Here is a 16,159-nt window from a genome sequence, read left to right on the forward strand (position 1 = left end):
ATGAATGTAGCTATGTTGGGAAATCTACCTTGCTTAACATTTTTTCATGTCCTTAAAAAACAAGAAAGAAACTATTAATGTAATCATAAAGTGTACAATTTTATACACGGTTCAGCTTTTATCCATCTTTACTTGTCTGTATGTAATTAAATTAGTATCGTGATGAACCATCAGAACTCCAACCTATGTTCCCTACTTTAATGCTATCAAATGAAAGAGCTATGGAAATAATTAACCAGTATAGTAGGCGAAATTTAGCAGAATTTCTCAGGAGCCTGAGATGAATACAACAAAGCAGAGCTGCCCTGTCTATTTTGATTGCAGCTATCTTGCCACCAAGATTCGAGGCAGAGAATTTAATGGTATAGAACTAATTGATTTCCCTTCAAAGGGCACACAGCATTGTTTCTGGCTTTTGCCAAACTGAAATAATCTGAGTAAGAATTTCCAACAGACTTGCCCAATATAGGTAAGCATATGAGTTGAAATGAATTTGTTTTCTTAACAGCAAATGTTCCGAAGTAATCCAGTTTTTAAATTATTTTAACTGTCTTTGTACAAACCTCTGTTTCGGTAGCCTTATAATGAAATGGAATAATTCAGGATCAGTTTCTCAGTGACCTTGTCTGTGAACTCAGGTTTGTAACTGTATTTCAACAAGCCAATACACTCCTATAGACAGAGCAGCAGAAAATCCAGATCTTTGTATAAAGAAGTGTCTGAATTCTGTTTATATTAACATTTGCGCTTACAGGATTATTCTAAGGTGGAATAGGAATAACATTTCCATGTTAGTCTTGTTTTACATATAGGGTATTCTTCTGCAGCTAAAGTTGCTACACTGTATTAAGAAGAATTGATGAACATTTTGTGAAAAAACTAGGGCTTTTGCTTGAGTATCCAGCTTAGGAAACATTTTCAAAAGTAGAGAATGCACATCCTTTGAAAATTAAATCCCTTAAGTTGTTTGTGTGAGCTTTCTGTAACAGGGGGACTCAGGTTCACTAGCCATATTTCACACTCTTGGCTGCTTTTTCAAAAAAATCATGTACATACCATACATTTAAAACTTAGTACATGTGTTTTCACTTTCCAGCTTCCTGAACAAAATGTGATAGTGGAGTGGAACAGTTGGTGTTAACTATGTTTGGTACCTGTTCAATTGCTATTGAACTTCCAATTATTTGCACTCCAAAAACAGATTTAAATTTGTAAGTTCTGGTCTGCAACAATAAAGAAACATATACAACTTAATGTTCTTTTTTAAAATCTGAAAGACAGTTTAATTGTTTACTTTTTCTTCAGATTAATGTCTACCACTGTATATTATAGTATGGATTTTAAATGACTTTTCAAATCTAATACAGTGTATTGTACATCAGAAGCATTCGTTTAGGTTCAAGAAATAAATAAAAATCTAAAATTAGCATATTTAGTGTACAACCTATCCAATTTTGAATGTATAAGATGTTTAATCTGTGGAAGCTCTAAAACAGTAAGGCAATAATTTGTCTCTTTGAAATGTTTTTCATCGGCAGCTAAAGAAGAACGTAAAAAAGAAGAGAGCAGTTTGGAAAATGCACAAAAATGGTAAGGTTTTTGCCTGTGTTTTCTAACAGTTTATTTTGGTCAAAGATGTTACTGATTTTACACTACATAGGAGAAAGGATCTGTACTTCAAAGAAGTAATATGCTTTCTGAAAAATTCTTATGTATTCTTCCAGGAAACATTAGAGCTGAATTTTTAGCCAAATGATGTATGGTGTTTGAGGTTTTAACTACTGTCAACATTGAATTGAATCAGTGTTTTACAGAATAACTGATTAACTACTTAATGTATTTCATCACCACTGCACATCTTCAGCACTTAGGCTATTGAACACAGTGTACTAAGGAACTAATGAAATCCTAATGTTTTTATTGCCTGAATATCTCTGCCTTACTTAAACCAAAGGAGGCACAACAGGGGAAGAAGTGGCAGAAATATATATTTTAGATAGATAGTATAATATTTTGTAAGTTAGTATTTCTAATAAACTTTGTTTACTGAATGACAGTTTTGTGAGAGTGAAGGATCTGTCTTTAACCTTCTTCATGTTAGCTATGGAACTGCTATAAATCAATCAATCAATCAATATTCTTCATGGGCACCAAAGCCAGATCTGTGGTAATCTGGGTTTTTATGTTACTTTTCTGAGCCCAGAGTCGCTCCAGCTAGCTGAGGCATGTAGGTTAGTCTTCACAGGCAGTCAAGAGAGGTGGCCACCTCCCAAATGCAGTTCAAGTCTCAGGTGAACTGTTTCCTTTTGCTTGCAGAAGGTGCCTGAATTGGCTGAAGCAGTGGCTGACATCAGCTGGGGCTTTACCTCTTAATTTCATTTGTCAAGAGTGGCTGGCTGGCTTGTTTGCTTTCTACCTAGCTACAAACCTACCTTTTGTAGCGCAGTCTCTTTCATATTCTACCTGCTTTGTAGCCTTTCTGGAGCAGAGTAGACTCTCCAGGGTGTGGATGGACGCTTAATTTGCAGTTGGCTTAGGGAATTAGCTGCTTGATGTGGTCTTTGGGTTTTTCAGTTGCTGACTAAACATCCATTTAAATTACTGCTAAAAAGATGTGTAACATTTGAAAGTCAGAAAGCAGCCTGGGAAGCTGGATTAAGCTGGGTGCAAGCAAAACAGTGCTACTGGGGGAGGGCTGAAGATGAAACATGAAGAGGGGGTGAGGAGTAAGTGTCAGGATGAAGGCAAAGTGGGAGAGAGGGTGCAGGAATTCAGGATCCCAGAGCATTTGGAGACAACTCCATCAGCTGCAGCTCGGATGGAGAAGGGTTCTGTTAGGAAGAAGAGAGTACAATGTTACTGGGGCTGCTGTTACATGAACCGAACCTGAGAAGAGAGTTTCTGGTCTTGCAGTTCCTGGCTCAGCTGTCCTGGTCAAGGGCTATGAGCAGCTGAGGAATATTGCACCGAAGTGAATGTAATGGAAATGATATTGCCCAGTAGACGTCAACTGTTTTAACCATGTGATTATGACCAGGATAATTTAGTATTTTTAGGGTTTGAAATCCCAGAATGCTTTACACAAATATTTAAAGCTGTATTAGTTTTTTCTCTATTTATTTCTCTTTGTAGTGTCACTACAGGGCTCTTCAACTCTGAATGTTATGGGCTTATTCATATTCCTTGTGATTCCTTTACCATGGATCACCAAATAACTTGAAATATAGTTACATGTTTCATACAAAATCTATGTAAGAAATTTAAAAAGTTAAGGTTATCATATATGAGGATTTAAGAAGCTATTATATTACTAGCTCACCTTGAGCAATGCGTGTGATATCCTTCAGCATGTCCTAGAAGGTGTATCCATCTTTAAAGTATCAAAAAAACAGACCATACTGGCTCATGTGGCTAAAATCCAAGCTTCTCTACTTTGGGGGTACCTGTATTTTTCAATGGTTACTTTATATTCTTCAAGCCTAGTGAAATGCTTGAATCTCAACCTAAGGCAAAAACCTTGACCCTAACCTTGACAATTTCATAGAAAAAAAATGTAATGTGTACTATGCAAATGCAAGTATAAGTTAAGAAAGGAATATTCGATGAAGCTACATCTATTGCTCAAGTAACATCTGTTGAATAGTTGGGAACTCCTAACAAGTCTTTAAAATACCTCGTATTGATTTTATTTTCAAGATTTACTCCTCCTTTGTTCTAGTTTTAGGACCTATTGCCAACTATGTAGAAAAATATACCTTTATTTTGCTTAAATAAAATCAAAATTTCAAGAAAAATCAGTTATTTTGAAACAAGTTGTTACCTTTCTCTTTAAATTACAGTATTATTTTTCATAAGTAGCACAAAATATTTCAGGATTTTGCATCTACTTTACAGAGAAAAGTGATTCAACCTTTACAAAAGTGAAGGTACTTTTGTTTTGCTTAGATAAGTCTTCATGTACTTAGTCATGTGAATCATTCCATTTTACCTATGCAAAGCAGTGTCATAAAGGTTAAAAATGCCCAATCAGTTAAAATACTATCAGAATTATTGTCTATAATAAAAAAAATACTTTGTAAATATCTGTATAACTGTATAGCAATTCAGTGGCCACATTATAAAATAAAAAAAAAAAAAAACATTAAGATGTTGGCAATGTATTTTCGCAAAATTAATTATCTGCTAATTGACACATGTGGAAGAAGATTATTTTTTTTCAGTAAACACTTTGCAAACTGACTGTTGGCACTATCTGGCTTTTTTGTTGCTACTCGCAGTTGTCCCTAAGTACTTGAAGGTTATCTTTAACCAAACCTGGAGACCTTTTCCTGACTTGGCATGTAACACCTCCATAGTCCTTCAATAAAGACAATTGGGAGAATAAGATCTTCGTGGAGTATTGCAGAATAAAATTAAAGAAATAGATATAGCATTTCCTGAAATGCAAGAAGTCAAGCTTTTCTCATTAAGATTGAATGGCCACGATTTGCCTGTATGATATCTCCCTATGATGGCTCGTGACACTGTAAGTCCTCCTCCTGGGAATAGGGTAGATGTTGAAAGGTTACTTATACTCAGCATGAACTGCTGCTATGATTTCCAAGGCTAGGGGGAAGTTATGGTATTATAATTACCAGCCTTGACTACTGAATCAGGAACCAGCCCTCAGAGAAACTGTTTCCCCAGTGGGCTCATGTGTTGACAGTTTTTTTCCCCCTCCTTTGTAGCTTTGAAGAAACAGTGGGATACTTTGGGATAAAGCCAAAGCCTGGAGAGAAGGAGATCTCGCCGAACTATGTTTTCACGGTGTGGTACGAATTCTGCAGTGACTTCAAGACCATTTGGAAACGAGAGAGCAAAAGCATTTCCAAGGAACGGTAAGGTTCTAATAAAGTCATTAATACCATTTTAGATGTCTGGGAAACTGTTCCTTCTCAAACCCAACAAATTATACTCCTATATTTCACAGGCGTCATTGTTTTCTTTCAGAACTAATGGACATCAAGGAAAGATTATTCCCTCAGGGTGCGTAGGAAAATTCACCAAAGGCATGCTGTCCCACAAAAAGATAAACACATATAATCTGATAAATTACACTTTTGTAACCCTTTCCAATTACTAGCTAGTAAAATGAAAGGGGAGCTGTGCTAATTTGTAACAGATTGCTTCTCTGTGCATTTTCATGTTGAACTAGCCTAAATGAGGCGATATTGCTGTCGCAGACAGTACAGACAAATAAAAGTGAATGCTTTTCCAGTTAATATACTGCACTTGCATCAAAGGGAAGCCCCAGAGATTCAGGCCACACTTAGCACAGTGTTGAAGCCCCACACTGAATTTACAGCACTACTTCTGACTTCTGGTGTCCTGCTGAGGACATCAAACTGGTTGCCGCTAAATCTCACCGCAGTCTCCTGATTTTATTAGCTAGAGTGAAAAAAAAATCACACCAAAACCCTTCAATTTACTCGATTTTCTTAAAGAAGCTTAATATCTTTTACAAAGAAAAAGCAATTCCATTACAAGTGCATCATGCTTACCATATCTCAATTTATTCAAAAAGATCCAGAGAGTGGTAATGTGGTCACACTTTGGAAAAAAATTGATTAATCACTTCCAGCACGAAATATAAATCCAGGTGCTTATTACAAATTGACACAGATTTAGAGAAAAATGTCTTTAAAAGTGTCAGCAAAAGTATTATACTCCTTTAGTCTTACATTTTCTGCTTTACTCCAAATCGGTGGGCCTTTTAGGTTCATGGAGAAGTAGATTTTTAAAGGACAAGATGTAGAAGTTGTATATTCCCAATTATCAACTTTATCAACATCGTTTTACAGATATTACAGATTTTAAACACTTGAAAGTGGTAGCTTTTTTGTCATCTGTGTTAGGATTAGATTGATTGTAGAAGCCAACAGCCGCAAACATTTACAAAGACTCTTTCGCATCTCAATCAATACGCAGATTTGTTTTGAAATAAAGAGTCAATAGCAGATTGCTATAATCATGATAAGGATAATCTCAGGGATATCTTTTCTGCTGAATCATGACTTATTTTTGTTCTCAAAGCAGTTAGGAGGCATAGAAATTAACTACCCAAGGGAAAAATATCTAGACCATGCATCCATTCCTTTTTATTTAATTAACACCTTGCTGATGGCATACAATGATCTCTTCTAACAAATTGATTTTAAATGCCCTGTAAATGTTTTAACAGTGCATAACTTCTTAAACTTTCTTAATACAACACTCAAGAAATCTTCATCTGTAAACTGCTATATACTTTCCTACTGGGCTGAGGTGAGAACTTCTCATGGTTTAATAAATATATAGATAAAATTACAAATGAAAATACAGCACAGATATATCATCAGCTCCTTTGATGGATACATTTATTTCTATTTATAGATGTAAAGCAATAGAAGTAGGATGAAGATACCCAGTTACTATAACACTTCAAAGCACCGACACTTGCTTTTTACAAAGTTTCATTAATCTCAAAAGGACAATTCATTGTCCTTTACATTCAGAATTTGGGCAATTCTTCAAGGAAATCAGCTGCTGAGATGAGGAGCCTTGTGTAATAAGTAAATGAGAATGAAAGAAGAACTGTATACATCATCCTAAATTGTTTTGTAATAGACTATTGAAAAGAACAACATCACAAAATCAGTAGATTAGAATGATGGAAAAGACATTTTCATCACCTGAAAATGTCCTGTAAAGTCATGACCATTTAAGGGTTCTGTTTTACAAAATATGAGACGAACAGTTGACGTACTGCTGCACTTGTTTGAAAGCAAGTAGAGTCATTGTGCACATTGGTAACTAAAAACCTTAGTATGTCAGGAATGGACAGCTGTCTTCCCTAACTGACTAATTAATTGGATGCACTATTTGTTTTGCATTTTTAAAGAGGAAGAATTGGAAGCACAAGTCAATATTTTCAAACTTGGGTTCTGAAACTGAGGCATTGATATCTTTATGTGAACACGTTTACAATTGGATTACCCTTCAGACTTCAGGAAGAACTGCAGAAATTCAGCATAAAATGTGTCTGAATTAGCTAGGCACAAAGATACCCCAAAATGGATTTCATTGTTTGCATTTATATAGGAAAGTTAATATTGGATTTTAATTTGTCTCTCAAGAAATATGGCTCAGAAAATTCAAAATTTAATGATGATATGCAGAATTATCATTATGAAAAAGTATAATTAAAATGTATTAGCTTAAAATTAATATTAGAAAAACAGGTCAAAAGACCTACGATTCCAAAATTAAAATGTTATACTCAAAACTAACTTCTTTGCATTGTGTAACAGACAACTTTAAAATCTCTGAATTTCAGAAGCAAATGACAGCCTCAGCTGCAAGAGCCTGTTTTGCCTAAACCTACTTGGCTCCCAATTGTAGCACAATTGCAGAAATCTAGTTAGATTTCTATGAGACTTTTTCTTAAAGTAAAGGAAACACTTTAACTGAGCTGCCCCGTGTTTAACCTACCGTGAAAATAAATTAGCTGCTTGCAAAATATAGTTGAATCATTGTCTCTTTCCTGGACAAAATTTGCACACCATTTAGGAAAGCAAGACAGAGTTACAGATAAATAACTAACCATGATATGGTGAAATTATATGATGCTATTGATAGGATAGGATAGGATAGGATAGGATAGGATAGGATAGGATAGGATAGGATAGGATAGGATACGATACGATACGATACGATACGATACGATACGATACGATGAATGAATGACTATAGACATTAAATGCAGAGAATTTTCAAAATCATATTCCTGGTAGGAATACGATGACAAACAGCTTAATGTAAATGCACCATAATATTCACCAAATATTGGAAACTTTTGTTTCGTTCTGCTTCAAAACTCAGTTTTGTTGTTGACAGCTTTATAATCTAGTGTGTCTGTGCATCCAGGTACATCAACTGATATTATGAACTCTTCTGTTTATAAAATACTGGGATGATAACTGAATTGAAGACTAAAACAAAGGTTTGGGGGGTTTTTGGCAGCAAGGCACTTTTACCATGGTAGTTTACATATAATTCCAGTCTCGCTTCCTTTTCTTAGACTACTAATTTTATCTGCAGTGACCATGTCTATGAATTCAGAATCAAAATAAATATTAGTTTATAACAGCTTAAATACCTTAAATACATATGAATGTCTATCTATAAATCTAATAAAGCATTTACCCTCTGTCAAAGTACAATGTAAGAGGTTATCCTAGCCAACTCTGAATATAGGAAAACAGAATAAAACCAGCAAAAATACTAAAAGTTTGCAGTGAGTAGTTTCATCACAAACTGTGATTGTGTGTTTTACAGCAGAAATGTGACAAGAATTATCATTATGTGTTTGTGGGTTGTACCCTTTTAATATGAAATAATTAGATATAAAGTGATTTATTGCTGTTAATTTGACCCACTGCTTACACTGCAAGGGTTGCTACAATAATTACTGTACTGAATTAGGCCATATTTTTCAGATTGAACATACATAGAAATCTTAGAGGTCAGAATTTGGAAAAGAAAAAGAGAACTGAAGTTTCAATAGCTGGAGAAGACATGATCATTATTCAATGAACAGAATTACATACTTTAACTTAGAACAACAGGAAAAAAGTCTGGGGCTAATAGGACCTTTTATGAAAGGTCCTTTTTCATAAATGCTGTCTTTATTCTTGAATTTCATCTCTAGCACAAAACATGTTGATGATTTTAGCTTAGTCTTGTGATTATGTTTTTTTTGCCGCAAGGGTAATAACAGGTTCAAAAAGCAGAAGCTCTGGTTGTAGTAGTGTAGGTGGCTAATGACAAAGATGAAGGTATCCTAACAAAAGAAAATACACTGAACAGTGTCCAGTTAATTTTGTTTATATTAGTAAATCGGAGTTGGCTATAGCTTTCTGTCCAACTCTTCCATTTATTAAATACAGAACGAATTTTATTCATTGTACCTGTATTTCTGCACAGGAAAAGAGTAAGTCTGAGGAATCCTTGTTTGATCATAAGACATAGCATATAAATTGCAAAATCTCTTAGCAATGCTGGCCAATACAATATTTAATACTTTTAACCACTGATTAAGCTAATTACGGCACTACTTTGCACTTAACAAATGGCTGAAATTTGCCAGTAGCACTTGCTGCAGAGGAACTAGTGAATTGTACTTTCATTTTCAGTATCACAGCGAGCAAGGAGGAGAAATAATCTTTGGTTCAAGACATTATATCTATCTTAGAAGATGAGGTTTATTTTATAGTTTAGTTTAAAAAATTAGTTTCTCTTTCATCTATTGTATGTCATGTATATGTCACCTCAGACAATGGGAGTCAGTAAAAGTCTATATTTGGAGACATTTTGATCAATTCGTACCATGATAGAATAGTCTGAGCATTAGTCAGACACTCCAACGTAGGGCATCATCCAGGTATCATACATCTGCATGTATTATAAAAGATGAGTATAACAGATGTTGTTAATTTCATTTGATATTAAACTAGTTGTCTAATAAGGCCAACTGACACAACAACACAAATGAGTTTTAAGGAAATATTTGAAAAGGCAATGCATTTTTGAGAAAATTTGATCGAAGAGTCCTACAGCATTACCAGGCTAATCGTTCGCTGTTACAGAAAAGCTTTTGGAATGAGTTTAAGCTAATTGTAATTGAGTGAAGAAAGAGAAAGTGACATTCTACACGTCTACATTCCACATGCATTTTCAGTAGACTTGAGGTGGCCAGTTTAGCCTTTGTCTGTAACAGAAAGATAAGGTACCTGATACATGAAAACTAACATTGTACCAAATTGTTAAGCAATGCAGAAAGAGAAAAAAGGGAGGATTTTTACATGTTTATGAGGTTAAGGTGTAGCTATGGGGCAAATTGAGGAGATAATTTGAAATTACAGTCTCGGACTGTGAAACAAAGGCGGCTATTTCCCACATAGCATACAACAGATTTGGCAAAGTGCTGTATCAAGGCACTTGATATCTTGGAAAGAAAAACAGTGTTTCTTTTTAGATGTTATTAGGAAAGCACCATATGACAAAACAGAAAACATCACTGAATCATTAAATGGATCCATGGTTATCCATATATAGTTCCTTTCCAAAAGGATGTGGTAGAACTAGGAGAGGTAAGCATAAGAGCGCTCAGGTACAGAACAGCTTCTTCATAAGAAACGGTTTAAATCAAGGGGAAATCTTTGTCTTCAAAGGACCCTACTGAAAAGGACAGTATAGGGATCTGTACAAACATGAAGGGTGAATGACAAATAGTCCTTACATACCACATCTAGAACAACAGTTGAAGAGTATCATATGAGATTAGCAAGTGGCTGGTTCAAGCCCAAGGCAGTGTTGCCTCTTTACAGTTGGAATATTTAAGCTGTTGAAAACTTTGCCACAAGATGTTACAGATGCCAAAAGCTTGCATTATATCAGAATGGTGACAGTAAAAAGTCATATTAGAAAAATCTGTGAATGTGACATATGAAGAGAGTTACCAGCTGCGAAAGTATGCTGGGGATTATCACTGTATACTTTGGTTGTCCTTATGTGCTCCTAGGTATCTGCCAGTGGACAGCTCAGATGGACTGGTGTATTTTGTATCTGAATTGGTGTAGCCTTTTTCTTCCTATTGGCTTTTCTTATGCACCAGCTTCCCTAAAGGCATAAAAAGAGGTTGTTTTTTTTTTTCTTGTGACTACAGAACTAAAACTTCTCACACACTTTATAGAAATAATCAGAACACTGCCAGTAGATCCAGAAAAATAGAGTAAACAACCCTAAAAATTCTGTGATTCTGGGAAATCAAGCTTATTAGCAATTTGAGATTCGGAGACAAATTCCACTGACAATATATGTTTTACTGTATTTATACAGGTTTAGTTAGTGAACATTTATTCTAAATGTAATCTAAAGACTTGATCTCTAATGACCAAGTTCTTTCCAGAAGATTTAAACCCGAAGGCTTGGTCAGGCAATTGTATAGAAGTGGAGAATGTTCAAACTTTGTAGTCTGTTATATGATTCCTAATTGTGAAGGTAACAAATAACTCTATAAAATCATCTACCAGGTCAGGTAATACACAGGCATCTGTCTTCTAAAACATTGAGACTGAAATGTAGCCTGTTGTATTACGTGGGCTAACAGTGTTTTCAGGAAATGATGCTGTTACTTAAGGATTAGATTTTGGGCTGCAAATCCAGATTATGACTAGGAGCAGTAAGGCGTGTAATACATGAAAGGAATTTGAGCTATGGGGATGTATCTTAGTCTGTCAAGGGGAGTCACCGTTCAGCTGTGTTAAGGATCTGGACAGGGTACGCAGCTTGGCTTTAGTTTGAACAGTTGATGTTGACTGTAGCTCCCCATGCCTGTTCATCTCCACCCATATCTGAAGATCCGGGTTGCACAACAATTCCTATGCCAACACAGTCTTATGGGAGAAGTTTGAACTTAAAGTCATGGAAAACTCAGGTGGCACAGAATTGTCATTCCAAGCTATTTCATAACCCACAGCTACCCACTTAACCCACCAGCTGCATGGAAGGAGCTGTAGAAGCGCAGAGAATGGATTATTCCAGAGTATCAAGAGGCTGAGAGAGAACCAGAAAATTTGGTCTCTGTGTTTGCAGACCAGCAGAGCATGAACATACCTGAGTAGCAACTGGCTTGATTAGAAGGGATTCTAGTTTTCCTAACAGGGGACTTTAGGGCATGGAGCGTGCCAGCTCACACCTACTTCTGTCTGACTTGAATGGGAAGCAGGGGTGAAAATGATAATGAGTTTATCTGGTTAGTCACTGGCTTGATAATATGTTTTCCTGTAAGGAGAAAAAGTATTTTCATGAGCTTATGAAGGATACTTTTAATAAATATGGACATATGTTCAGATTTTGATTCTGTGTCCCTAGTTACAAAATAAAAAGAATAATTTTTAATAAAAATAATGTATTTATTTTTCACTAGTATCTTCTAACTTAAGAGGCCTGGATTGTGCATCCAATTTAAAGAGGAACTCAACACCTGCCACATAGAGGCAAGAAAAATCCAATTATATTCCCATTGCTTACAGTAAAGATCCATATGTGGTATTGGAGTCACGGTTGCCCTATTTAAAAATACATTGTTGTGATAATTTCATTCAATTTTGTTTTCCATATTGTGTGGTAAGACGCAACAAGATCTGTGGTGTGATTCAGTTATTTGACCATAATTTCTGGTCTCTTTGTCCTCTGTCCTCTGTTCAAAAGTGTCCTTGTCACTATTTTTCTAGCCTGATTTACTACACTCTTCTATCCTTTCTTGCTTTTCTGTTTTAGATATACTTTTGTTGATTTTTCTGTTCCACTTTCTTACTTCTTGATTTCACATCTATTTGATTCAATTCAAATTTCTTTTCCATGAGATCTCTAAAATATGGCTAGACCAGTGTGTTCATCCATGCTATTTTATACTGATACAGGAAAAAAAACATGTCTTTTCATCAAGTCCACTTCTTTGCACATCTCCAAACTCCCCCTCATGGTCATGTCTCTGCAAGTGTCCAGTTCATGTGAGCTGCTTCCCTGTACATTAATTCACGCTACAAAAACTCGGAAGAAAGGGGTCTAGAGTGGCTGGTAGGCTGCTTAGTTCATGTTGTCCAACCAACACCTGTGAGCTGTAAATTGTGGAGCTCTGTCTCAGGTCTTGATTCTGCTACTTTTTCTCCAGGATAAGGTTCTTGAGGTTATTGAACTCTCTGAATGGTTTCCCTGCCTCTCTAGGGAGCCCTTTTGCTATGTAAGATTCTGCATCATCTCCCAACTTCTACTTGGTGTCCCATGTAACACTCAGGTAACAAATGAGCTTAAGTAACAAGACTGAGTAAGCATTCTAAGCCCATACTTTGTAAATCTCACCCTGTAAGTAGCATTGCTACAATATTACTTAGTCTAGTAAATCTACAGCAAATGTTTTAGTAGTGTTTTTCAAAGTCCTCTTTAGATGTTTTGTTGGCCCTTACGCTGAACACAAGTCTTAAGTGGATTTCACATATCCTGAAGTGGTTTTTCCTGTACCTATTATCCCCATTCACAATGGAACAACAGTAATAACAAAGTCATTAAATAAGATTACAATGCCTGTTTCTCCATCTGTAAAGTAATTACAATTTAGATGTCTAAAATTCTTTTCTATTCCACCTGATTTCTATGAAGTATGAATGTTAAAATTAACCACCTTCATTATCATCTAATATAACTGCAGTTACAAGGAAGAAGGGAAATTTAACAGAATATTTTTTTACCTTACACTTTGACATTCTATTACTTAGCTTTGTTTTACTTCAAACAGACTTTGAACAAGTAATTGATGAGCAATTAAAAATAGTCGAGGAAGTTTATACTTTTATAAGGAGAAGTTAAACAATTTACATCGATATGAATTCTCATAAACTACAGTTAATGCCTTAACTTTATAATAGATGTAATAGTTTATTTTAAGTTAACTAAAAAGGATAGTACGTTGTGTGGTATATCTGCAGATTGGTTAATAGTATATATGGGTCTAAGGAAAGATCAGAAGATAATTACTAGTTTAGCTCTATCATTTTGAATATGCTTTATTTGTAGTTTTCTTTCTGTACCTTATTCATCTCCAATTTTACTTCTAATTTTAATATTCTTCTAATCTTGGTATATTAATGAAAACTGTTCAGACAAAGTTATCATATGATTTATTGAAAAAGGACATTATTTCTATTTGTGCTAAGGAGACGTGTTAGAATATTACAGAGTGAACAGAATAGAAGCATACCTTTGAATTAACAGAGTTTGTCTGGTCACTAGCTAATCATTCTTTCTGTAAGTGATCTGTTTGGTTTTACTTATCAGTAAAATGTGCATACTCAGTCAAATGTGCATAGATTCAACTTTAAATGCAGGTGAAGAATATAGGGGGTGTTGAAAGTTTTGATGGAAGACTGTCAAAGCTTTAATGGAGAATTATAATTATGTGTTCATATCTAGGGTGTTTTTAATGGAAGTAAAATAATCTAAAAATATGAAGATTAGACTTCTGCTATTAGTTTTTTTTTTTCTTTAATTTAATAGTTTTCATGCCATTTCATTCTTCTCATTTCAAGGATAGTGCTTCCAAACACATTAGCCACTTCTAATATCCTGTCCATGTTTAACAAAGAATTCTTTTAATTTATAAGGTACCTGTACAACCTCGGTGCCATGTGATTTTAAAAAGTCCCAAAGAATCACATTCCTTTTAAATTATGCACTTATGTTTCTGATAATACCTGCTAATCTTGTCAGTCATATATTAGCAAAGTGATGTCTTTTTTCCCTAGGTGACTAAAGTGTAATATATAATTAATCTGTCATTTTTATGAGCCAAATATCACATGATTAAAATCATGTTTGTGAGCTGCTTTATTTTTATTTTGTATTCCAAATTATGCAGTCAATTTTTAAAAAATCCAGGTTTCCTGGAAACTGTGCAAATATGGAATCAGATGCACAGAACCAGGCCTAAATCAGTGACAGGCATAATTTTCTTTTTAAATCTAAAAGTTTGTAAACCCTAGAATTCTCCCTCCAGATAAAAATAGGGCTCTAAGCATTTAAATAACTATTTGGAAAACAATCCCAGGATGAAAGAGAGTATGATCGAAAATGTGCTCAAAACAGGGAAACATTTAGAAGCTGATCCCTCAATGTGATTCTGCTGAACCTGAATACTCTCAGTTGAAACGCCATCATCTTTGCATAAACTTTGCAGCTGTGAGGAATAGCCTGCTGTCCATTGGCTGCCCTCGTCCATCATTAAGAAGTAAACTGTGCTGATTAATGGAAATTTGTAAAAAACATGGAACGGTGTGTTGCCACTTAGTTGTTTGCCTGTAGAAAAAGGGAACACTAAGTTTTCAAAATACTTCAAATATATTTTAAAATGTACAGAATAATAATTCCATATTTGTGAATTTAAGGGTGTACTTACAGCTTGACTCAATGGTGTAGCTAAGCAGTTTTGAAAATAAGTTTACTTAAAAGTAGTTTAACTGTTTCCTCTTGTTCTAAAGCACTGGAAATAGAGAACACCAATAACCACTCAGTAGATGCTTCTAAAATGCATAGCTTGGAGAAAGACTTATAGTTGCCAACACTGAGCATGGATAAACACAACAATGAACCTATGAATATGTTCCATATTTTTAAATAATCTAGTTTGCTGCTAGTATTACAGCAAGGAAGAACACATCAGTAATTACAGCTATAATCCACTTTCCTTTTTGCTTTTTTTCCAAAATTCCTCAAAAATTGAGTGTGACGAAAGCAGTTTGAACTGGACATGGTATTTTAAATACTTTTTAACTGGACATAGCAATTATTTCTGCCAGTGGGAAAAAATAAATAGAAGAAAGTAGAATTTTTCAGTTCAAGAGTGCCAAGAAATGTGGTGTTTATAGTAATAGACTGATTTGGTGTGCATTAGCGAAAATTGTTTTGCTGAGTTCTCCTTGCTTGTAAAAATTCACTCACAACTCCTTTCCCTCTGCATTTTGCATATAGAATTGTAAAGTAGGTGTTTATAGCATCAGCATTTTCAAGTCACTGATAGCTGGGCAGATCCTGTCTTAGGAGTGCAAAGAATTTTCTTTCCCCTTTATCCCTGTTTAGCACATAATTTCTCCTGCCCTTTCCGCTGTCTGTAATAGGTGAGTCAAGTCCTTTTTGGTTAAATTCTCTGTTTCTCCTCTTCCTCCTGATTAAACTGCTGAATGTGTTCTTCTTGTTAAATTCCTACAGAAACAAGGGTTCTGTACACAAGACCATAAGAGCAAAAGGCAAGAAACTGAGGAATCAGATCCATGTTCTTCGTTCCCTTTATCTCAATAGTGCTTTTAGTAAACTGGTCTGGAGTTGCACAGAAGCCAGCTTTATCCCTAGACAAAAAGCTCTTCTGATTTGCCTCTCCTCCAATCACATCAGTGAGGCTGATCAGTCTATGTAAAACAATGGGGAAAACATTAAGGAGAAACTGGCAGACGCTTCCATTTCAAGGTTTTCAGAGGAAATATAATGTGTAGCCTGGCAAATGGCCTACTAAAATAGTACATTCTATATA

At 35.1% G+C, this 16,159-nt stretch overlaps 1 protein-coding gene across 4 annotated transcripts in view; it reads left to right on the forward strand.

The window, feature by feature from the left end:
- Positions 1-16,159, forward strand: part of FMN1 (formin 1) — a 204,878-nt gene that overhangs the window by 178,585 nt on the left and 10,134 nt on the right. For all 4 annotated transcript variants that reach the window (XM_071809341.1, XM_071809342.1, XM_071809343.1 and 1 more), the window contains 2 exons: positions 1,539-1,590; positions 4,728-4,877. In XM_071809341.1, the coding sequence (XP_071665442.1) occupies positions 1,539-1,590; positions 4,728-4,877 (202 nt within the window). The remainder of the gene's footprint in view (positions 1-1,538; positions 1,591-4,727; positions 4,878-16,159) is intronic.

The sequence above is a fragment of the Patagioenas fasciata genome, chromosome 5 (genome assembly GCF_037038585.1).
Source record: "Patagioenas fasciata isolate bPatFas1 chromosome 5, bPatFas1.hap1, whole genome shotgun sequence".
Taxonomy (NCBI): domain Eukaryota; kingdom Metazoa; phylum Chordata; class Aves; order Columbiformes; family Columbidae; genus Patagioenas; species Patagioenas fasciata.